General features: G+C 40.8%; 4 protein-coding genes across 5 annotated transcripts; all 4 read right to left on the reverse strand.

The window, feature by feature from the left end:
• Window positions 1-4,382: 4,382 nt before the first annotated feature.
• LOC129723665 (uncharacterized) lies at window positions 4,383-5,424 on the reverse strand. 2 transcript variants are annotated; one of them, XM_055678018.1, is made up of 3 exons: window positions 5,320-5,413; window positions 5,084-5,261; window positions 4,383-5,029 (listed from the first exon to the last, which is right to left on the reverse strand). In XM_055678018.1, the coding sequence occupies exons 2-3, from the start codon at window positions 5,228-5,230 to the stop codon at window positions 4,463-4,465; spliced, it is 714 nt and encodes a 237-aa protein (XP_055533993.1). In that variant the 5' UTR covers window positions 5,231-5,261; window positions 5,320-5,413; the 3' UTR covers window positions 4,383-4,462. The 2 variants fall into 2 exon arrangements, with proteins under 2 accessions (XP_055533993.1, XP_055533983.1); XM_055678008.1 differs by having other exon boundaries at window positions 5,084-5,424.
• Window positions 5,425-5,716: 292 nt separating this feature from the next.
• LOC129723656 (uncharacterized) lies at window positions 5,717-7,022 on the reverse strand. Its single transcript, XM_055677996.1, has 3 exons — window positions 6,736-7,022; window positions 6,438-6,679; window positions 5,717-6,378 (listed from the first exon to the last, which is right to left on the reverse strand). The coding sequence occupies exons 1-3, from the start codon at window positions 6,923-6,925 to the stop codon at window positions 6,046-6,048; spliced, it is 765 nt and encodes a 254-aa protein (XP_055533971.1). The 5' UTR covers window positions 6,926-7,022; the 3' UTR covers window positions 5,717-6,045.
• Window positions 7,023-7,609: 587 nt separating this feature from the next.
• On the reverse strand, window positions 7,610-9,280 carry LOC129729122 (uncharacterized). Its single transcript, XM_055687608.1, has 4 exons — window positions 8,945-9,280; window positions 8,807-8,880; window positions 8,519-8,743; window positions 7,610-8,466 (listed from the first exon to the last, which is right to left on the reverse strand). Exons 1-4 carry the CDS (start codon window positions 9,147-9,149, stop codon window positions 7,744-7,746), a joined length of 1,227 nt encoding a protein of 408 aa, XP_055543583.1. The 5' UTR covers window positions 9,150-9,280; the 3' UTR covers window positions 7,610-7,743.
• A 9,905-nt stretch (window positions 9,281-19,185) lies between these two features.
• Window positions 19,186-22,806, reverse strand: LOC129733890 (dolichyl-diphosphooligosaccharide--protein glycosyltransferase subunit STT3B). The gene is made up of 5 exons (XM_055695471.1): window positions 22,391-22,806; window positions 20,967-22,194; window positions 20,690-20,898; window positions 20,157-20,627; window positions 19,186-20,097 (listed from the first exon to the last, which is right to left on the reverse strand). The coding sequence occupies exons 1-5, from the start codon at window positions 22,543-22,545 to the stop codon at window positions 19,830-19,832; spliced, it is 2,331 nt and encodes a 776-aa protein (XP_055551446.1). The 5' UTR covers window positions 22,546-22,806; the 3' UTR covers window positions 19,186-19,829.
• Window positions 22,807-23,619: the final 813 nt, after the last annotated feature.

Genomic DNA, 23,619 nt, shown 5'->3' on the forward strand with positions numbered 1-23,619 from the left:
ATTTTAAAAGCAGCACTCCCGCTTGTCGCCCTTCTTATAGATGGGGCATGCGACTCCGTCCGTCCACTCTTTCTGCAGTTTTTCCTCTTTCCAGATCTTGGAAATGACCCAGTACAGTGCTCTAGCAAGTGTTTCTTTACCATGTTTGTAGAGGTCACACGGCTGGCGGTCTTTGCCGGTGATTTCAGCCTATTCTTCAGCCTCCTAATCTCCCACTGAACTTCGTGGAGGTCAAAGGCTGATACCCGGTCATCTACTGTTGGCATTTTCAGGTCCGTTCCAGTTCCGCTTCTGGGTGTTGTATTATCTTTCAGATGTTCATCGAAGTGCTGCTCCCACCTGTCGACCACCTCGTTGTCGTTCGTGATGAGATTTCCTGCCACATCCTTGCAAAAGTCGGCTTGCGGCACATAGCCTTACTTTAACATGGGTTCATTCTCAGGCTCTCCACTACATACCCTTCCTTCAAGCTGAATTCTATAGTGCCCTTGCTGACTTTCATCCTAACAAAAAAAGTCCCTCTTATAATAAAACTGTTCTGAGTAACGTATAATAGTTCTCTTCAGGAAATTGTAATTATGACGCGGTCTAGGCTGGAGGAACGCGGTTTCGATAAGACTCCTTCCTCTTGATAAAAATATAAGTCCTACTTATAATAAACCTTACCAGAGGTGAAGCATTGAGTGCCTCTTCAGGGAATTGTGATTGTGATGCGGTGTTGGTAGGAGGAACGAGGTTCGATAAGACTCCTTCCTCTTGACAAAATAAGTCCTTCTTATAATAAAACTGATTTCAGAAATATTTACCCTCTACAGGGAATTGTAATTAGCGATATTAGCATGGAGTAACGAGGTTTCAATAAGACTCCTTCCTCTTGACATAATATGTCCCTCTTAGGATAAACCTGGCCAGAGAGGAACGTTAGGTGTAGCCTTAGTTCAGGGAATTGTAACTTGGCAATATTGGTAGAATAGAAAAGAGGCTCGGTATAGTAGAGCAGTTGAAATGAAAGGGTGAACTCTCACACACAAGCACGGATATAAATGAAAAGCGTATCATTTACTTCAATAGTGATACTGCCAATAATATGAAGTGCGGAGTACAGAAAACACCTGGGCAATATCACAATAGATCAAAATGTCTCTGGTCGCAAAGAGGTCGTGGTCATATCGTTCCTTGCCCGTCTATACTTGACCAGGTTCTCTCTCGTCCTTACCACCAGATAATTTACCCAGGACCGGCTTTTTTCTGTCACCGTTGCCTCGCATTCCCCATCATACCAGTCGTTTCTGCAACTCGGCGCCTCTGTTCCTAGTGACGTCGTCGCGGATTCCCGGATGGCCGTGCGGATCATGATCCAGCCATCCTCGGTAACCGAACTCCTCTACCGTGGGTAGTGCCGCTCTAAGCTTTTACGCGTAGACTTCGGCAGCTTGCGGGTTCCGTAGCTGCTTGATGTTGAGCCGCGGAGATCTGCTTTGTTGTTTATTTGTTTCAAGGGCCGGTTCTTCAACATAAGCATCATAAACGTGCACAGCCCTCACCTCGGAAGTACCGAAGACGACAAGGATGAATTTTGCGCGTAGTTGGAGCATGAGTACGACCACTGCCCAAAACATGATTTCAAGATCGTCATCGGGGATTTCAACGCTCAGGTCGGCCAGGAGCCAGGAATACAAACCGGTGATTGGAGGGTTCAGCGCGCACCAGCGGACCAACGAGATGGGCCTAAGACTCATCGACTTTGCCACCTCCAAGAACATGGCCGTGCGTAGTACCTGCTTCCAGCACAACCTCCTACACAAGTACACCTGGAGGTCACCAAATCATACGGAAACACAAATCGACCACGTTCTGATTGATTGTCGGCACTTCTCAGACATCATCGACATCAGATCCTATAGGAACGCTAACGTCAACACGGACCACTACCTGGTGATGGTTAAGATGCACCCAAAACTCTCCGTTGTTAACAACATTTGGTACCGACGCCCGCCCCGGTTAGAACTCGCGCGACTGAAGCAACCTAACGTCGCCGAAAACTACGCGCATTCGCTCGAAGCTGCGCTGCCGGAAGAGGACCAGCTGGAAGAGGTCCTCTCGAGGACTGTTGGTACCCAATTAAAACAGCCATCAACAGCGTAGCGGAGAACGTCATCGGGCATGTGGGACGAACCCAACGGAAGGAGTGGTGATGGATGAGAAGAATGCTGCGTGGGCGGCTAAGATGCGTAGTGCCACTCCTCAGAATGTGGGAAGACACCGACAGAAGAAGGTGCAGTGAACCTAAATTTTCCGGAAGAAGAAGCGCAGCTTGGAGGAGGAGGAGTTTGCAGAGCTGGAAGAGCTGCATCATTCTCAGCAAACGCGAAAGTTCTACCAGAAACTCCACGCATCCCGCAGAGGTTTTGTGCCGCGAGCCGAAATGTGCCGAGATAAAGGTGGTAGTATTCTGACGGACGATCGTGAGGTTACCGAAAGTTGGAAGCAGCACTTCGACGAACACCTGAATGGCGCTCAGGCAGGAGACCATGGCGGCGGAGAAAGCGATCCCGCCGGTGCGACAAATGTAGATGAAGTGTCAGCCCCAACGATAGGCGAAGTTAAGGATGCCATCAAGCATCTGAAAAACAATAAAACGGGAAGGATGGTCTTGGAGCGGAGCTTATCAAGATGGGCTCGGAGAAGCTGGCCACCTGTTTGCACCGGCTGATTGCAAGAATTTGGGATACAGAACAGCTATGGAGGAGTCGAAGGATGGGGTTTTCTGCCCTATCTATAAAAAGGCGACAATTGGACTGTGGGAACTATCGTGCGATCACCGTCCTGAATGCCGCCTACAAATTGCTTTCCCAAATTATTTTCCGCCGCCTCTCATCCCTAGCCAACAGATTTGTGGGAAGTCATCGTGGAAGGACGGTCTACGACGGACCAAATCTTTACCATACGGCAGATCCTCCAGAAATGCCGTGAACACAGAACCTATTCATCGACTTTAAAGCCGCGTATGACACTATCAACATTCGACAGGTTGATGGTCTCTCCTGCCTGTTATTCATTATTGCCCTACAGGGTGTAACGAATCGAGCGGACATCGACACGCGGGGTACGATTTTTAACAAATCCAGTCAATTCGTTTGCTTTGCTAATTATATGGACGTTGTCGGCAGAACAACTGCGGCGTTGGCAGAACAGTATACCAGACTAAAACGCGAAGCAGCGAGGATTGGGTTGCAGATAAATACGTCTAAAACGAAGTATATGCTAGCCGGCGGAACCGAAGCCGACCGACAACGCCTAGGCAGTAGCATTACGATCGACGGAGATGAGTTCGAGGTAGTCGATGAGTTTGTCTATTTTGGCTCACTGGTTACTGAGGACAATGATACCAGCCGAGAGATCTGGAGGCATATTATCAGCGGAAATCGTGCCTACTATGGGTTCCACAAGCAATTTCGGTCGAACAGACTGAGCCCCAGTACGAAGTGTAACCAGTACAAAACGCTCATAAGACCGGTTGTTCTCTACGGGCATGAAACGTGGACAATGCTCGAGGAGGACCTGCGAGTGCTCGGAGTTTTCGAACGACGGTTACTAAGGACGATCTTCGGCGGCGTGCAGGAGAACGGAATATGGAGGCGAAGAATGAACTATGAGCTCGCGCAACTCTACGGCGAACCCAGTATTCAAAAGGTGGCCAAAGCTGGACGGATACGCTGGGCAGGGCAAGAATGCCTTGATAGCAGGTCAAGGTTATGAAGTAACTATTCCATAACAACTATTCGTTTCATTTCCCATCCATTCGATAATTTGTCCATTAAGTCTCTCAGTATCTAAGCAAATTTTTATTAGTTATTCGGTGTCGTATTTATTTATTTCAGTGCTGTAATCTATAATCCAGATTTTGTCATAATTTAGTCTTATATCTTTCCTCCATTCAGTCACTGATTCACTCAATCATTCCAATTAGTTTATATCTATTTGCTTTACGTGTATATTTTATATATTCTTATTCGGTATATATAAAACATAATGTCAGAATATCAAGCGCATGGAAATTTTTTGGATATTGAAAGTCTTTTAGCGTGAAAGTCTTTTGACCTGGAGAAAAAATGAAAAACTTAACGAATATCGAAAAAACAGCATAAAACATCAGGAATCAAAATTGAAATGGTGGACCGGTTGAATCGTTACAAAGCCTCTATGTATAATGATAAAAAAGGCAAAACTCAGATCAATGTTCGGATCCTAGTTTCAATTTCAGTCGAGATTCGATCACATTAAGAGTTTAAATTAATCTGTCATGTTATGCCTGATTTCGATTTTCTCGCGATGACAACAATGTAATCTAAGATTGTTTCCAAATTCAATGTTATTTGCTGTTTTGCTAAATTTTTATTTCTAATTGCACGTTATCATTCAAAAAAATGCAATCAGCAAAAGATCATACAGCACACACTTATCAATCGTTCGAACCAAATCTAAACCGATGAGAGGTGCCATGTTTCCGCAGTCTCCGTTTCGTATTGAATGATTTCGATGGTCGCTCAACGGGGTCGCCAACGATCGACGGTTTCTCGATAAAGCTTTCGGTGTACAGTGGATAACCAGCTTTGTCTGGTTCTTCGCTAGCATTGTCGATGTCGTATGCAGATTCCACCTTTACGACAGTTGTCGTATCATCATCGACCACTTCTTCATGCTTCACTATTATTATTTGATCTTCCGTTAGCAGTTGATCGTTCTGGTAGTGATAGGATGTAGTCTGTGGTTCGTGAGATTGTTCGTACGATTTGCTGAGATCACTAGCTGATGCCGCTGCCTGCTGGGTACTGTGATACTGCTTCGCTGGTTCATCATCCGTACACTCTGGACTCAGCACTACGTTGTAGGTTAGCAGTCCGTTTTGATGCAACTCGCGCAAGGTTGTGTCGGCTTCCAGAAACTGTTTGCGTATTCGCTTGACGTAGTTTACTTTCGTCAGACACGTAATACAGATTCCCTTCGGTAGGCCGTCCTCTGGTTCAACCTGCAAGACGAATGAGTGTTCTACTCTTTTTTCCGAAATTAAATTCACGTTTACCTTTATTCCCAGCATTATCCAGATTTCTTCCGCCGTAGGTATATCTGTGGTTGGAGAAGTTGAAAAGATATTTGCCATTTCAAGCGTTGATGTTTCCAAACAAAAGCGACAAATTGGCTGTGTGTGTTCCGCCTTTCGTTTGCTCATGATGTGTCTTGTAAAACACTCGAATTTTGGGCTATGGAAATTATCTTGAGGATTAAGCAAAATTAAAATAGCAATGCTTAAAGCACTACTTTCTGGTTATAACGAAAATTTATCCTATAAATTTAGCTTATTTACTGTGTAAAACGAATGCTTCTCGTACTGCAGTTTTTGACAATTATCAACACTGTATACAAGCATCAAGAGAGCCGTGGGGCAAAGGGAATTGTATAACAGTTTGCAGGTCAATTCGAACAGTTTGAATTGAAGCTTTTATTTTCAGTTCCATTCTGCGTTCTCGAATGAGATCAAACATTTTAACTGAATCATTAAACAAATAAAATTTCGAAGTGAAATTATTGAATCTACTCGTCTTCTATAATAGGGCCCTGTATGAGAAAAGTGTTTTTTTTAATACAAAATGATACAAAATGATTAAAATATGCTCAAACTAATACACAAGCTTCAATGTATTAAGATAAAAAGACATTTTGTGATTCAAAAAATATATGAATATTCTATTTATAAAATGTTTAGAAAAACATGAATCCGCAGTTCTAGATTTATATCTTTATGTTATTGCTGTCTTCGAGAGCATTATTCGATCTGTTGTGCATGTTTTGATTATTCGAGCATAGCATACGATGCTCTATTTTTGATTGAACTTGAATCGATCGAGTATTTCTATTATATTTTTGCACACATAGACAGATTAAAATAACCAAAAATAACATTTCACACAATGTTAAAAAAACATTCGGATAACCGTTGATTTTAGGAACCTTCAACCGAGATTCACCCCGGTTTACCTCTTTGGGTCACCGAGAGTTCCCTAGGCGACTTCTCTTCGCCATTGGTTGAACATAGCGCAAATCTTCCACTTCCACAACCGTGAGTTCCGTGTCATCGTCTGCCTGTTCGCCGTCCCGGGCTTCTTCATAAATTTCGAGCTGCAACGTGTCGGCATTTTCTGCCTGAGTTTCTGATGGAGTCGGTGATTCTGTTTGGTTTGCTGCTTCCACGGCCGCTTCAAAGTTCTGGTGCATTGCCCAGTCCGTTTCCTGGAAGCGTTCGCGAACGCACCTGATACTTTTGATCGTGTTTATGCAGGTCAGACAGCACCCACTCGGTAGATCCGCTTTTAATTCAATCTTAAAGCCAAACAATCAATTGTACCCGGTGAGAATAGTTTTTTATCATAAATTATTACCTTTACTCCCAAAGTACGTAAAACTATTGACGGACCAATGCAATCGTCTGTTTCTTTCATTGGAAAAAGTGTTTGTAAATTGTCACTTCGAACTAAACATAAGCGACACACCGAATCAACAAGAGGCTTTTCAACAAGAGGGGACGGAATCGGTTCCTCCAGCGACGCAGTGTCTTGACAGTCTTCTTCTTCAACAATGAACATGTCGGGAACGGCATCGCTAGTTAATTGTTTACCATTGACTAGAATCAAAACATCTGCTTAACACATTCACAAACCTCCGTGAAATGTTACGTACCAGAATTACGAAACTGTGCCTCAGAGAAATGTTTTCTGCAGGCCAACATGTACGGTCGCTGCGGATCTTCCTTTACCTGCAGGCGCTGCATCCAGATACGCTTGCGGTTTGGCTGGGGTGGAAAGAGAAACCACGTTATCCCAGCACCCAGCTCTTGCTGGCAAAACCCGGCACTGCAGGTGGCCACCATCACATCACGCAAAAATTGCGACTGTTCGAGGGGAAAACGGGGAAAACTTTCGTAATGTTTATTTACTTGTGAGAACTTTCACTGTGAAGGCATCTTAAGCTCAGAGATGCCAGATGTATTTTCAAAAGAAATGTTTGACTGCTCGAAACATCGAACTCTCTCCGGAAAGTCAGCAGCAATGTCCACACATTATAATGAAATCATAAATAAATTTAGGTAAAATTTCATGAGCGGTAAGAACTGAAGAAATCTGCATTTAAACCTTAAACTGGAATCCACACACGTGCTCTTGAAGTTTAAGTTTTGCAGACAAATCTGAACACCCAGGAACACTGCTTTTGTTGATCGCGTCTATCGGGTGTCATCGAATAGATACAGAGCTACAGAACCTTACATTGCCGTTATACAGAACACCCAAAATCTTATTCCAATAACATGACCATGAGTTATTACGAGCGCCTTGTCCTCTCTGAGTCATTCGAACGCAATATAAACGTATAAACCTGTATACAAGCTGTAGTCTAAAATTTACTGTTGAGAATCACAATGGAAATGATTTTTTTTATCGGTAAAAATCTATCCGTCGTGATCCGGAATTATCACGTTCTTTAAAGAGTTTTCTTTCTCAACACAAAAACGATTTTAGTTCGGAAGTAAGTGATACTAGATGAGTTTTGTGTTTAAAATTATTAATTGTGTTTTGAACTGAAAGCAACAAAGATCTTACATATAATGAAAAAATTACCAACAGTTAGGATGCATCCGGTCAGATAGAACTTTTACATGTTTCTTATATATTTTTCCCTCTAGAACACTTCTCAATTCTGTTTGCGCATCTCGTTGAACGCCTCGGCCATTTTTTTGATCAGATTGTTCTTATGCTTGTCACTCGTGTCGAAGTGGTGAGACTTCTCCAGTTGATGTTGGGACAAGCTCGGGTTAGGATAAGGGCACCACCGGCGTCGCTTTTTCTGCACCTTATCCGTCGAGCTGCCAGCTGTCGTGGTCTCGACTGGATTCCTGTCACTATCGGGCGAATTTGGGCGGTCTTCTACTTCTGGCTGACGTTCTTCTTTGATCAGAACAGTGTCCATTGGCTCGGGACAAGTTTCCGGGATTGTAATGACACTTCCATTTGTACTCCGATCGCTGTTTTCTTCAAGGGCCAGCTGCTCCGTGAATGATCGCCATCGACGTCGCTTCTTCTGCATCTCATCCGACGAGCAGTCATCTATTGGATGTGTGCCACTATCGGACGAATTTAGACTGTCTTCTACTTCTGGCTGATGGTCTCCTTTGATCTTTTGAGTGTCTATTACCTCAGGGCAAGTTTCGGGCAATAATTCTGAATGTTGTTCCGTTATTATTATTACACTTCCATTCGTACTACGATCGGTGTTTTCTTCGAGAACCAGCTGCTCCGTTATTGATCGTAAAAATTGATCGTTCTTGTGGAACCACTCCCGACTGCGGTAGATGTAATTAACTCGTTCGATACACGTTTGACAAACTTTGTAAGGATGATATTCGTTTAGTTGTACCTAAAAATTCGCATTAAAGCATGTTATTATAGAAAAAAAAACGAAAACATACCTCAAGCCCAATCGCCTGCTGAATGTAATCTACGAAACCGTCCCTTTCGAAAATCGATTCAAACGTTTCGTCGTTATCTGTGGTCAGACATAAGCGGCACATCTTGTTCAGGTCATTTAAAAAAATTAGAGGTGGATCAAAATCGCAGTTCTCGTTTCGCGCAAAAGCCTCTTCAATCAAACTATCGTTACTAGCCGATGATCGCTTATCATTTTCATTACTTAACTACAAATAAATAACAAGAGATTTGTTTTTGACTCCAGCTAAGCAATCTCAGCGAAAACTTACCCTACTATTCTCCTGTTTGAAAGCAGGAATATGGCAATCCGGAACCGCACTTGACTTCAAACGACTTCTCGAGGCTGTGGAAGTAGAAAATCAAAATTGTGCTTTGTCTGCATTGCCAAGCTAATCAAAAATACATACCGTACTGATGCGATGAAAAGTGTCGGTCACAAACAAACAGACTAGACTGGTGGGGGCGGCTCGGAGCAAGCACGGGTATACTCAGTAAGCTGCTCCACTCCGCGATCCGGGCGGGCTCATGGGGAAAACGATGAAAGTTGCCGGGCTGATCCGTGGGCTCTTTCGTATTTCGTGGACACTCCGGAACACAGCAGGTTTTTGACATTGCGTAACAGTGGTGCTTTGGTTTATTATTAACAATTCAAAAAGAAAACTTCTTAATGTAGAATTTAATCAATTTATGCAGAACTTTTTTCAGCCTCTGATAGGACTTTATCGTTGCTGGATGTTTATTATTAGAGATGGGAAAACTTTCGATAATTATCGATAGTATCGATGGTTGAAAGAAACGATCAGTGTTCTCTGCGCTTCATCGATACACTGAAAAAAATCACATCCGCATATCAAAAGTCCTTCACACATGAATACCAATGAACCAACCCAGTCATTTTAAAACATGTCGATCCATATTGATTTTTAATGGAATCCACGGTATTTTGGCATGTTTTGGCATTTCTAGTGAAACATTTCAAAAGGTCCTATCTGCTTTGATCGATTTTTTGATCGATCACTTTCATTTAATCACCTCAACTCATTAAACACCTTTTATGACGCGTTATTTGTACAAGTTGATAGCGGAGGGACCACTCTTGCCTTTTGAACGAAAACCACGCTTGGGAGAGTCACTAGAGCTGAACCATTACAAAATGAAAAGACTCTTCGGAAAAACGATGAAAGCAGATAGGACCTTTTTAAGTGTTTATCTAGATTTAACGTATTTTAGCATTGGAATCTGAGTGTAAGAAGATTAATTTTGGTATACATGACATTATTAAGCACTTGTTGCCGTGTACGGTTGAGAAAAGTGCAATATATTGATCCCATTTTATTTACTTAGACTTTCCGTCGCGTAATCGTAATTTTATCAGGTGAAACGGGTGGAAAAAAAATAATACGAAATTGGGCGGTTTCGTACTGCCGGTGAAAGTGACGCCAATGTTAGAATCCGTGGAAGCTACGAGCAATTTTGGTTGCCACTAATAATCATATCCAGCAACGGAGTTGTGGCTAATAAAGTCTTAAAAAAGCAACAGAAGCGCGAGTGCAGGAAGATCGTTGCTCTCACGTGCGAGAAACCCCGAGAAACGGGAACCGGAGATAAATATTAGGTTGGTGACATTATGCTTGTGAGTTTTTCATTTGATTTGAATGGTAAAACGGATGACCCGAAGCAGTTTTATTCTCTCTACTTTTGACAGTTCCTTTCGCGCTAGTGACCATAGATGCCACATTTCAATCTGTATTTTGACAGCGGCTTGAAGCACTCAGTTTTCCACCTTCCCCTTCTTTCATGAAGCTGCATTCAATACATTTAATGAAGCAGCAAGTGACTTGCGGAGAGTTACAACGTTGTCAAATTTCAACGTTCCCAGTGTTACCTCTCAATCTTTTCACTGTCATCGGGTACAGCCGTAAGTAGAGCTGTACATTAACCTACGGCCTTATTACAAAAGTTCACATTTAAGGACAACGTAATTCTAATTCCTTAACAAAAAAAACCTACGGCCGAACGAATCGCTTCTCGCCGCTTTTCGCGTCTACTATGGCAAAGGCCTAACACATCGGTTTTGCAATCCGAATCCACCGGACATTGAAAAGTGCACTGCGCCGAGAGATTTTTGGTCTGTTTCATGTCTCTCGTTCGCATAACTCATTGATATCGAGAGTTTGTGGCAGTTAACTTACGGTAAAGTGGGTAAATCATTGTCACATGTATCTTTTTATTTTGTGCACTAGAAATAAAGATAAATTTATTAGTTTTGAAATTTTCTCGTTCGACTGATTACAGTGCGTGCTGAGGCTTGAGGGGCGCAGACTGGAATATTATCAGGAGATTGTGATTCCTTCTGTTTTCGTTTCCAAATGCCAAAATTAGCCCCAAACCTATCTACTCAGCTCTTGTATAGTTTTACAATATAGTTTGAAAGTTATCATTCGTGCGGAAGATTAGCAAATACCTGACTAATTGCTAGTCCTTAAAGACATTTCACTCTATTTTACGGTCTTGTTTTATGTATTTCCTAGCTTTTGAACGAATGTTGCTACTCATAAACAGTTTTTATCTAAACAATTTCAAAATCCTGTGGATAAGAGTGACGGTTACTAGGATAGCAGCGAAAAGGGTCATGTCAAATTTCAAAAACCAACAATGTACATTTTGTTCATTGGCCCAAAAAAATAATCTGTGCAAAATTTCAGCTTAATCGGATATGATTTAGGGATGCCTCAAAGCGTCCAAAGTTAATTGTGATTTCTGACCTTAGATTTAATCCCTTGGATGCTGAAGTGTAGGATGCGCGCGCAGCTCGTATAGGTCTCTAGGATCTGACAAGAATGAAACTCATTGTTCGTCTTCGCAATAGATTTACTTTGCGCGCAACACTGTCCGATTCAGTCACTTACCACGGTGACACAACCTTTCCTTTCCGTCGCAGTCGTGGAGATGCAGAGGTAAACTCGGTCTCCGAAAACAACGACTGTTACACTTCTTTCATTACCCTAACGATCGTAAGAACATGGCCGGCGGCGTTATCGATCTATACAAAGCGGTAGTTACTGAATTGCACACAGGGAAGGGGCCATAAGGGTGGTTCCTTTACTAAAGAGACAAATCGCGCCAAATGACCGATGCACATAGGAGTAAATACGCTGAACACCTGATCAAAAGTGAAAAATGCAAAGTGAATCAATTTTGTATTGTAGTGTTTCATTTTGAAGTGTGATGTATGTTTGATCATTTGACAGCTCATCAACATCCAAAAGTTATGTTTAGGGTCTTAACGAGAGGTTTGAACCGACCGCAATTCAACAGTTTTTTGTGTATGATAATGACGCTTTGATACCGTGAGTTAAAATATAACGTTCCGAAGATAAACAAGTGATTTTTAAATTAAACAACGATGGAGATTGTTAAAGAAGGTTAATCGAACAGAAATGTGTACTTAGCATGTATGCTAGTCTCTCCAAATACCCAGGTGTTTGTCAAAATCAATATAACAAAACCTAAAATATCTGTTTTTATAAGTTAACTCAAAATGGGATAAGTTATGTTTCCGGCAAAATCCAGTTGAACGGCTTATATTAGGTGAAAGTGGTAATATTTTTGGTTATAATTGTGAAGAAAAACCTTTCGGATGCTTCCGGTTTCGTGTTTTATCGCTATGTGAAAATAATCAAATCAAATTCTCATTTTTTCGCTTCAAGGATAGTTGTAGCCTTGGTTACCCAAATGAAACTTTCTCAAATGACTGAAATGTGTACTGAAAAGTCATTTCATGACAAATTCAAGTATTTGGATGAATTTTTACCCGACTATGACTGAATTTAAATTTCATTATAAGAAATGTCATCCATCACTTTAAGGTGCAAAAAATTATCTAAATCCAATCATTAGTTTTTATTATCACAATATGATACGTTTTCAGTGTAAAATTTTTTTTAAAATAATTATGATCAGGTTTGATGTTCTAAGTGTTCCATATCGACCATTTTTGATTTGAATGGAACTCTGCACACGTATTTGGCTTAGCAAACTGTGCATTTTTCACAGATGGAGAGATTTTTACACCCATGAGTTACATTCTAAAAGGGCGTATGTCTTTTGGCATAGGTTTTATTCGAAGCATTGTAGTCTAGAAACCGTTGGTTGTATAGAAAAACTGTCTGAGAATGAGTTGTAGGGAATTAAAAATGCATCATAAAAAAATTATACACTGTACAAAAAATTTTTTTGTTGACCAAAAAAATTAAAAATAAACATTAAATTTCAATTTAAAAAAAAGAGTAGAATTTTTTTTAAGTAAACTTGACGTTAAAGCGCAACTTTTTTTCCAGGATGGAGAAATGAAACATATTTTTTATGATAGATTGATTTTTTTATAAAAATTCTAATTCAAACATTTTTCAAAAAAAATATTCTGATGATTTTAAAAGATGCAAAGAGTCATTTTAAATCAAAAAGCTCTTGGTAGTCAACATTCTAAAAGCATTGGTTTTCGAGTTATTTCTAATTTAGGCTCGATTAAAATTTAGGAAAATACACGTTTTTCTTAATTTGTCCGTGGTTCTCCAGCAAAAACCATACGTTCATTGGAATGCTTGATCAAAAATATACAATTCATTCTTTGACAACAAAACGATTGGATAAATAACTCAAGCGCTGTACCTTAGCCTACCTACACGTCCCCCTTTGCCGAATGTTTTTTTAAAAAAATATGTTTGTCGTGCAACACTACCAACTTGTAAAGTACGCTACCAATATCCTATAATATCTGTTTTCGTATACAAATACAATTGCACTTCTTTAGAAGTGTTAGTAACAGTTTGCATTTTGTGAAGATGAATAAAGTGAAAATGGAAAACACCAAGCCCAAGTGCTGTAAACCCTTTCCTGATCGTCGGTGCTCATCAAGCTTACGCAAATTAAACGAAAACGTTATTGCAAAATTAAAAATATCGAACAGTCAAGCTCATTTTATTACGTTTTTATGAATTTGTGATTCGTGTAGATTATATTGTATCAAATTAAAAGATGAATTTGATCTCGAAGAGCATCCACACAATCCATTCCTGGAACCATCAACATCAGGATGTGGAAGAAACATTCTACCGTCGGAGTTACAACCATCTGCATCTGTATACGAATTGGCGGAGATACCATCAATCGTATCATCATATTCTCAAGAAAGAATTCAAAAAGAATACTCCAGAACACAGAAAATTGAGTTATTCAACAAAGGACTGGCTGGAATCAACGTTTCATCGATATCACTGGCAAAGCTCAATCAAGAAAAATATCCCAAAAAAAGGTATCTAAACATTACTGACGGTATAAGAAAAAACATTTTCGATTTCGATGCTGAAGATGACCTCGATTCATGAAACGTAAAGCGAGAGACTTCGACGAGATGATTTTGCAGTTAAAAGAAAAATTTACTGCGCCCGAATGCTCGAGGGAAGATAAAGTAAGAATACTTTCGGTTCTACCGAAATCTTGGAACCAATAAACGGTAACAGAAAAGTTTGAAACAACGAAATACATTGTGAAACAGGCTCGGCGCATATCAGAGGTTAGTGGAATATTGGCTAATCCTGACGTGAGGCTTGAACATGGATTGCCCCTGGAAGTAAAAATCCCAGGAGGGTTGTGTGCATAGCTACGACCGCAAGGTTGAAGTAGAATACTTTTACAAGAAAGATAACCCGGCTGCTTGCTTGTCAGTCCTTTTTTCTAGTAAATAAACGTTGACTAATCAAATCAATCGAATTTTGCGCTTAAACAAGGATTGACCATTTTCAATAATTAATTATTATGCAGATCGTGCTCATGACTGAAAAAAAGATAATTCAGTAATTTCTGAGACACGTAGATAAAGTAAAATTTATAACTTACAAATTTAAAAATGTAAATTAACTCAAGAGAAAATATTAACTCTTTAATCATCAGGTTTTTATTTTATCCTGAAAAGGACAATGTGTTGTTCAATTCAATATCGGATAAGATAGAACAGTGAAAAGCTGATTTACCACTCAAAACTAGACGGCTCATGTGTTGTCAAAATGAGTCAACTTTTCATTAAATGCATTTACTAGTGACCGCTATCGCACAGAGACTGCATTTCACTAAAGTGCCTCACTGCATCTGCTGCTATCGATGCTGATACCCGCTGCAATTGCTTCGCTATCCGTAACTATGCCACAGTTTTGGCTGCTATACGCTGCCATTGGTATCCGCTGTCCCTGCATCAGCTGGCTCAGCTGCTATCGATGCTGAGATCCGCTGCAACTAGTGCGCTATCCATTGCTATGCCACAACTGTGGCCGCTATCCACTATCGCTGGTATCCACTGCACTGCTACTGCTGCTGCTAAGGAAGGACTGCTGTTGTCACTGTGTAGAACTATTATGAGCGGCTTTTGCTGAAACAGGCTCTTATATAGGCCAAATAGCATATTTTAAATTCCAAAGTATATGATTCTGTCTACCGTGCTTGGGAAGCAATCATATAACGACCAATCTGAGGTCGAATTTTACGTTTTGACAAGGCTTGACTATTTTCAATTGTACAATAGTTTGAATATTAAAATTACAATTATTTTCATTTGGATTGGAATCTTAGAAGATTCTCCAATCTATTGCTGCAAGAATGAAGGAAATCCATCGAATACTAACCGATTTATTAGCATTTAAAATTGGACATATTTTGCACTTTTTTCGGTTTTAGATTTTCATGTCACATCCCTATGTAGCCGAACTTCCTGAGAGAAGTATTCTACTTCAAAAACGAGGTATTGCAGTTTTATGACAGTGACCAGGTCAGTAAAGCCATGCCAGGGCAACGGGACTACGTTTCAGTGAGAAAAGATGGTAAGCGACAGCATGTGCAGAAGCGACTCCTAATGTATTCAATTTGTGAAGATTACGCTTATTTTAAAGATATCAGCAAAACCGATATTGGGTTGACTTCTTTTAGAGCTTTGAAACCTAAGCATTGTAAATTACTTGAAAGCTCAGGATCTCATAATATTTGTGTTTGTACTGATCACGAGAATACTGAATTGATAATACACAGTCTAAAGAAATATTCATTCCAAAATGATCCTTAATTTTACTTTGAACAACTATTATGTAGCTCAACTACACGATCCAAATATTGTTATCTCCAAAAATGTGAACATTGCCCAAGCCGTTAAGATTTTGAAAACAGTTTTTTCAAAGAACTTGAGGAACGTTGTGTGAGAGAAATACCTTTCGAACAGATCGATGTAATATAGAGACGCTTGTGAAATCAATTGATGAATTTGTATCTTATTTTTGTGAAAAGTTGGAAAAGTTCCACGATCACATAAAAACTCAACAGTCGACTTACATGAGAGAAGCAAAAACTAGTTTGAAAGAGGGTGAAGTTGTTATAGTGTGTGGTTTTTCAGAGCTCTTTTCTTGAGAACCGTTCACCCAATCGTCTTGTTGAAGAATGTTGATGAAGAATAAATTGTATATTTTTGATCAAGCATTCCAATGAACGTATGGTTTTTGCTGGAGAACCACGGACAAATTAAGAAAAACGCGTATTTTCCTAAATTTTAATAATTTTTCGAGCTTAAATTTAAAAAAAATAACTTGAAAACCAATGCCTTTAGAATGTTAGCTACCAAGAGCTTTTTGATTTAAAATGACTCTTTGCATCTTTTAAAATAATCAGGATAATTTTTTTTGAAAAATGTTTGAATTAGAATTTTTATTAAAAAAAATCAATCTACCATAAAAAAATATTTTTTATTTCTCCATCCTGGACTTTTTTTGAAAATTGCGTTTTAACGTCAAGTTTACTTTAAAAAATCTACTCTTTTTCTTAAATTGAAACTTAATGTTTATTTTTAATTTTGTTGGTCAAAAAAAAATTTTTTTTGTACAGTGTATAATTTTTTTATGATACATTTTTATTTCCCTACAACTCATTCTCAGACAGTTTTTCTATACAACCAACGGTTTCTGGACTACAATGCTTCGAATAAAACCTATGCCAAAAGACATACACCCTTTTAGAATGTAACTCATGGGTGTAAAAAATCTCTCCATCTGTGAAAAATGCTCAGTTCGCTAAGCCAAATACGTGTGCAAAGTTCCATTCAAATAAAAAATGGTCGATTAAATTTTCGCGTATTTCCAGGTCCAGGTGATTCTGCTCCAAAACTTTAAGCAACTATTTCTGTTGAATAATATTGCCAGTTTTCCCAAATCGACCGCGGTAGTGCTGAGAACGACGATTTTCAAAAAAAAAACTCCGTCTAGGGTCTTCGGGTTAAACTACTCTTGTACGTTGATATGCACGTCTAATTCAAATAACAGCCATTTCATTTTCAGCTTTCGGTTTACTGAAAAGCGATAAAAACTTGTTCGGGTATTCTCAGAGGTTCTCCTCACCTCTGAAACCAGTCTGTAGCCAGTATTTCGAAATGTTTCTAAGAGTAAATAATTTTTCTATGCACGAAAAAAAACAATCAAAATCTTTACTACTAATTAATGTACTGGTACATTATTTTTATTTTGAACGCTGTCTCAAAACAATGAACACTGAATAACAACTCATAATAAAATAAAGCTCACAAAAAAACGAAGAAAACTGAAGATTTTTCATAACTAACATGATCTAGAACATAATAGTGCTTGTGTTAACAATCTGTCAGGTGGAGATGTTCCTTAATACATTTTATGATTTCAACAACAAATCTACAGAGCTAAGATGTCCCTAAAAATGCTGTTCAAAGTTGAGTATGTCGAATTGAATGCTAAAAATCTTTTTTTCTATCAAAACTACCAGAGTACCGGCGTCAGCAGGAGGATTTCCATTAGAAGTAACCTGTCGGAATTTCAAAGTAAAATATTTGACAAGTAGTGAAAATTCAACAGCGAAACATTCATATTAACGTGTAGATTTTTTAGCGTGTATTATTTTCATTGTTTTTGTTTAAAGTCCCACTAAAAAGTTTTACAAATCCTGGCTTTTTCATCGACCGGACAGAACTAGTAGCACTAACCGACATCGAGCCACGTAGAATATGTTAAGTTAAATTCGATTTCCGGTCTAAAAAGATTTTTATGCGAACGGAGTGGACTCGGAGCGTTTTGAAATGGGTAACTTAAGTCCCAAATTTCCTCCACCGAAATTTGTGATAAGGTATAATTGATTAACACAACCAACGAAACATGGACTAATTGTTTGTTTTAAGAAATTTCTTTCTGTATTTTTTGTATACACTAAAGTCGCTTTTTACGCGGGGATAGGGTTGCCACCTGATAAGGATATCTATCCCGGAGATTTTCAAAGTAGCGGCATGATGGGGGGGGGGGGGGGAGGGTTGTGAATGTGCATTGACATGCTTGTTGTGAATATTTATTTTAGCAATTCTTAACAGCCGATTGAATTCGGTGATTTTGGTGACATTTCAGTCTCTGTGAATTCGACAGCCATAAAATCTCCTTTGGAGAAATTCTCAAAATTAATGCCGAAATTACTTCGCTAAATTTTGTAGGGCTTGAAAATAAATTGTTCAACTGATGACTCCAGAGCGAGTTGAAATTCATTTCGCTGGCTCAGAGAAACTTCGCTTTCACCCAGGGACCTGGAAATTACCTCCCAGACCCGGAGAAAACTCGCGTTCACCCGCAGACCCAAAGATCACCTACCAAACCCGGAGACTTCGGGTGAAACCCGGAGAGGTGGCAACCCTACGCGGGGAATACATGTCGCGTAAAAAAAACCGCGTGAATTCCGGAATCCGCGTAGAAAGAAACCCGCGTAAAAAGCGACCTTAGTGTATTTTATATTATTCTGTTTTTTATTACAAGAAAACATGCGTTGGCAAAAGGGTACAAGAGTCCATGTGAGAGCTAAAGGAGGGAGTTGTAGAGCGCAACACGTGGTATTCACTTGTTAGATTCTATATTGCATTGTTACCATTAAATACCGTTCTGTTAAGTCAAGAACTTTTGAGGGCTAAACACAATGGATACGTTGCGGCTGCGTTTGCGGCAATTTGACAGTCCATACATTTTCTGTCGTCAAATTATTGTCAACGCAACGCAAACGTATCCATTGTGTTTGAGCCTTTATTACTATTACTAACAACTGAGCTCTCCCAGCGGGTCTTGAGGTACGATGCACCGCAATTGTCCTGTACTCCTAACAGTTGGCTACAAAGTCTGTGTATAATGAACAAAAGGTAAAGTTCCGAATTGGAATGTAGCACCAAGGCTTTGCTTTTTTACTAACAACTCCATTTATTCGACTGTTGACAGCTGAGTGACAGACGAGCTACTCGTCCAAAATCCAACCGACTCGCTATCTGTAATACCAAAATTGGTCAGACGAGTAACTCACCGCTCGCCTCGTCTTCTGTGATAGGGACCATATTGATTGATCAAAATATGACCACGTGGTTTAGGAGCGGCCTCTACTAATATATGAAAACAAGAATTGCGATAAGCACTTTGCTTCTCGTGTGCAGCACATCGTGAGTTAGTGTGATAAAAATGCTTCCGTCGAAAGTCTCAGATTACGCCTCAAAAAGGTTCTGCTACATTTGGCTACCGATTACGACTCTGATCAATTCAAGGGCAAAGGTAAAAGAATGCTACAACTGTTATTTTCAGAATTTTATTTTATTTGTTTATTCATTGAAACTGTAATTTATCCTACGCGCGCTTTGCTCATCTCTCCACAAGTGACTCTGGTGCTACAAGTCTGGTTTGACATTTCCCTCTCGCACGGAGGCGGCGGAGTCGATATCCGTGATACAGATGCATGTATTTTATTGTATGATGGAAACGGAAACCCGAACTGATGTAAACTAGCAAATAATAATTGCATTTTCTTGACACACACATACAGTTTTCATAAACAGCCTTCATTCGGTAGGTTGTGAGCTTCTAAACTTACGATAATAATTACTACACAAGATCAGAAAAGATACGAGAGACGCGAGAATGGCTAACAAATTAACGAAAGCGGTTCCTCAAGTCTAGCGTAGTATCGACAATCTAATGTAATTCGATTGAGGTGTAGCTTCATTTCCTACCACAACTTTTCAAAGTCAAAACAAGATAAAAATGTCCATTAAACTAGCCTGTATTTAAAGAGGAAACATTGCTAGAAACTGATGCAGTTGAAACAAATTTTACAGATTGAGAAAACTCTACGATACACTGTTAAGAGACACCGACAGAGACACATTCCCTCTACTGTCACCACTCTCTCGGTAGATGTTCTTTAGTTCAACAGCTCAACCTATTTATTCCGTTTGCCCTTTACTACGACGGGGCGATTCTTGATCAGACCTTTCCTTCTCTTGGAGGTCTTGCGGGATACAAAGTCACCGGCCGGCACAATTCGATCGTCCGGCTTGACGGTCGGTCGATTGAATTCGTGTGGTTTTTTCACCCGATAGATGCGCACCAGCCAGTGCTCGCTAGTGTACGCCTCCTCCAGATATGTAAGCTCGAAGTCCTTGTTTCCGATGACGGCGTTTCGGGTACGGTCATAGCCAGCGGGACCTCTGCGGAATAAAATATGCATGTTATACTCGTTTGTGTTAAGTACAGGAAGTGTACATACCTGTAATCCAGCTTCAGCTCACCAAACTTGTAGTAACTTAGTTTATACATCAGACAGTTCAGTAGGGCTGGAGCTCCCTCAGCATCGATCCTAAACTCGCCCCGATCGGTGAAGTAATCACTCTCGCGGATATCCTTCGGGTGTTCCCCTTCGGCTATCCTCACCATCCAGAGGAATTTGTTGATGTCGTCTCCGCTGTAGCCAATGACGCCTCCGAAAATAACCAGCACGTAGTCAACATCCAGCGAAGTCATGATCTCGTACGCCTTATCCTCCGGTGAGGACATTGCCTTCCCGACCAGTGCAATGTGACTGTTGTTCCACGTATTGTTATCCACCAGAGTGGTCCGATTTGCCATACCCGCTATCTGGTACCCATAGTCCCACCAGGACATGACGCGCGCATCCGGAGCAGTGTTCTGCCACAGCCAGTAGTATGCCTCACGGAAGTCGTCCAAGATGTTGCGTGTGCTTATGATTGATGATAATTTCAATCAGCTAGTTTATTACATTTTGCAAGAACGCACACTTACCCGTCGTTGCTGTTGTAGAATGCCAGTACAATGGACGGACTGCTATACGCGTTCGATGTGACCCAGGTGCAGTGTACGGCAAACATCATTAACAGCATCAGTACGGTAACAATTATGATACTCTTGACATTGGATCCCATTCCGACGCTCTGCTCACCGTGAGCTGCATGCGATGAGCTGTCATGCTTACGGTGCTTCATCTTTCCTGCCTAAAACGATAAAGTTTACGATTAATTATCCGCACCCCTCACAAGCCAACGGACAACGAAAAACTGACCTTGTCATAAAGTTGCTTCTTCTCACCGCCAACAGTTTCATCCTGTTCGGAATCATTTCCATCCTTGTTGTTCGGGTTAGCATCCTCCTTCAAGAACACTTCGAGCAAACCAGAAAATGCAACACCAGCCAGAATGCATACGACGGGCGTCAACGTCAACATCAGTCGGACCATCACACCGGCAAAGTAGACCGCACTGAGGGCGTAAAGGATCACGAAGACCCGTTCGTCGTTGATCTTTTTGATGCAGTACCAGAGACCGACGGGGAACGTGCAAACCAGAATGTGCAGGTCGAAAAAGAACGAGAACCAAGTTGTAGGTTGATGTTCCGATACGGAGGCGATAATCGGAATGTGAATTTTTGCATAACCCGTATCCCACAGCGAGTAGAATCGTCCGCTCCAGGGTGCAATCACACCCAGCACCGTCAGTAGAACGACACCGGTAAACACAAGCCCTGCGGCAGCCAAACCACCAATAATAAACAATTTCTTGAATTCCTGCTTCGATAGTACTGTCTGCAAATGCTTGAGGGCAGCAACAGCGAACAGAAGTAAAAATACGCCAGAGGCGGCCATGTGTTCACTGGTACGAATCGGTTGGAACCCAACGAAAGGAATTTGCATGGATAAAATTAACCCAAGAATGTAAAAAGTGGTATACGAGGTGAACAGTTTAGGTGAATAACGACCCATAACGAGCAGCACAAAAACGTGCAGCGGAATCAAGTTGATAATAAAAACATAGCCGCCCCAGGCCGACACCATGTAGAAGTAAGATAGGGCAGAACAAACCGCCCAGTAAACACTGCCAGTTTTAACCGCTTTTACCCACAGAAAGTAGGTAAATTGAAGGGCAAAGATAGCAATACCCTCATTATCGTACGAACCAGCCACCGATCGGCTAATGTATCCAGGAACAATCGCAATAAAGCTAGCCGCAAACAGCCCAGCACCGGCAGACCACAGCTCCTTGGTCAGCAGATACGTGGAAATAGCTGTCAGTCCACTGAATATCGGTGCCAGAAAGACACAGATGTCCCGAATATGTACCGGAATGTTCAACATGTGCAGCAACCAGTGAATCCCACCGGAGGTAATCATCAACCCTGGGTAAACAGTTCCGCCGACGATACGACCCAACGGATACCAGGCCGATTCGTCGAACCAGTTCAGGAACTTGTAGAAACCATTCTCCACCATGTGTGCGGTGGCACGGTAGTTAAACCTGTAGAAGAAAAAAAAAACAAACAAAAAACATTAACCGGTGCGAGAGGAAAGTACACGTAATCTTAATTAACCCCCTCCTGACTCTTCTTTACCCCACCAGCACACATACACACAACCACTGCCAGTGCAGTGAAGAAAAACATATGAATGGCAGTCATTGACCAATGAAAATGTGATGAAAAGTTCCAACTCACCAAGGATCGAACTCATGAATGATGCTTTCGAACCGGATAACGGCAAACAGACGGCTGGAGAATCCGCACAGCCAGGCCAGCAGCAGCACGGCGAACGTAATGAGACTCGAATAGCCGGCTGTCTTTCGATAGTTTATCTTGGATGAACGATTCATTTTATCTCGTTTTTTTCTCCTCCTTCGCTTCACACCGGACTGCGGCCACCGCAAATATGTTTTCTTTTTCACTCAGTAATGCGAATAATTCTCACAACAGTCACCAGATATGCATTTTATCGCACCCGAGGATTTTTCGTTCCACGGGCAGTAGACTTTTCACAAGACTATCGATAGCGAAAAAAAGCCAACAGGAAAGCTAGTCCGTCGGCAAACGAGAAACGAAAACGAAGACGGCTGCTCTGACAGGCTGACACGTAGGTAGATGCCAAAGCAAATGCGCACGGTTCGGGGCGAATTTGTGGATGTTTGTGTTTTGCAGAGGCGTCGGTCACAGGTGGGGTCGCACCACAGAGGGGTTGATGCACTAAAAATAAAAATTAATAGAAAAGCACAGAGAACAGACTAACAAGCAAACGATAAAAAGGGTGTAGAAAAGTTTATGTGCGCAAAAATATACCCTCCGAATTAAACCCCTCGACATGCTTAATGGTAATGTAAAGTGTGATGTCGCTACCTTCACCGTGGAGCGAACGGCATAGTAAATATATTTCAACGTCAGTACCAAATGGAGTGAAAAGTGCATACAGTGATGAAAATACAGGATATTTAGCGACGGTAGCGAAATCACACTTTACTTTACCATATAGCAAGACGAGGGGTTTAATTCGAAGGATATTTCGGGGCACACATGCACAATTTTAAACACTTTTTTCAAACAGTTCGTTCGTCGCTTGTTAGTCTGTTCTCTGTGAGAAAAGTACCATGTATTTTCCGGTGATAACAGTGAATAGACAATGTTTTTCATTGTAACCATAAAAAACATGGTCTTTTCACACATGGTGATTTAGTTCTCCAAAACCGACTGATTAAATGCTGATTAATCACTTAGAAATACATTCTTCGACCTATGTCCAGCCGCCAGCTGAATAAGATTAGTTATAAAAGCGCTTATTTAGCCAAAAAATGTTTCTTGTGTTATCGATCAGGGGTGGCATTGCGCAGCTCGATTCGAACGATTTTCGTTATTTCCGAGTAGGTCACATACTGCCCGTTATGCTTTAAGCTTAAACG

This window comes from Wyeomyia smithii, chromosome 1, assembly GCF_029784165.1.
Source record: "Wyeomyia smithii strain HCP4-BCI-WySm-NY-G18 chromosome 1, ASM2978416v1, whole genome shotgun sequence".
In the NCBI taxonomy this organism is placed as follows: Eukaryota; Metazoa; Arthropoda; class Insecta; order Diptera; family Culicidae; genus Wyeomyia; species Wyeomyia smithii.

Bases quoted from the DNA above. Each gene is read 5' to 3' on its own strand.
- LOC129723665 (XM_055678008.1), bottom strand. From the start codon at position 5,230: ATGAGCAAACGAAAGGCGGAACACACACAGCCAATTTGTCGCTTTTGT. The intron at 5,030-5,083 runs GTAAACGTGAAT...TTCGTCTTGCAG, and splicing joins GGATAATGCTGGGAATAAAG to GTTGAACCAGAGGACGGCCT.
- LOC129723656 (XM_055677996.1), bottom strand. From the start codon at position 6,925: ATGGTGGCCACCTGCAGTGCCGGGTTTTGCCAGCAAGAGCTGGGTGCT. The intron at 6,680-6,735 runs GTACGTAACATT...TTTTGATTCTAG, and splicing joins GGCACAGTTTCGTAATTCTG to TCAATGGTAAACAATTAACT. The intron at 6,379-6,437 runs GTAATAATTTAT...TTTGGCTTTAAG, and splicing joins TACGTACTTTGGGAGTAAAG to ATTGAATTAAAAGCGGATCT.
- LOC129729122 (XM_055687608.1), bottom strand. From the start codon at position 9,149: ATGTCAAAAACCTGCTGTGTTCCGGAGTGTCCACGAAATACGAAAGAG. The intron at 8,744-8,806 runs GTAAGTTTTCGC...ATTTATTTGTAG, and splicing joins TCAAACAGGAGAATAGTAGG to TTAAGTAATGAAAATGATAA. The intron at 8,467-8,518 runs GTATGTTTTCGT...GCGAATTTTTAG, and splicing joins AGCAGGCGATTGGGCTTGAG to GTACAACTAAACGAATATCA.
- LOC129733890 (XM_055695471.1), bottom strand. From the start codon at position 22,545: ATGAATCGTTCATCCAAGATAAACTATCGAAAGACAGCCGGCTATTCG. The intron at 20,899-20,966 runs GTCAGTTTTTCG...TTATCGTTTTAG, and splicing joins AGAAGCAACTTTATGACAAG to GCAGGAAAGATGAAGCACCG. The intron at 20,098-20,156 runs GTATGTACACTT...TTTATTCCGCAG, and splicing joins GAGCTGAAGCTGGATTACAG to AGGTCCCGCTGGCTATGACC.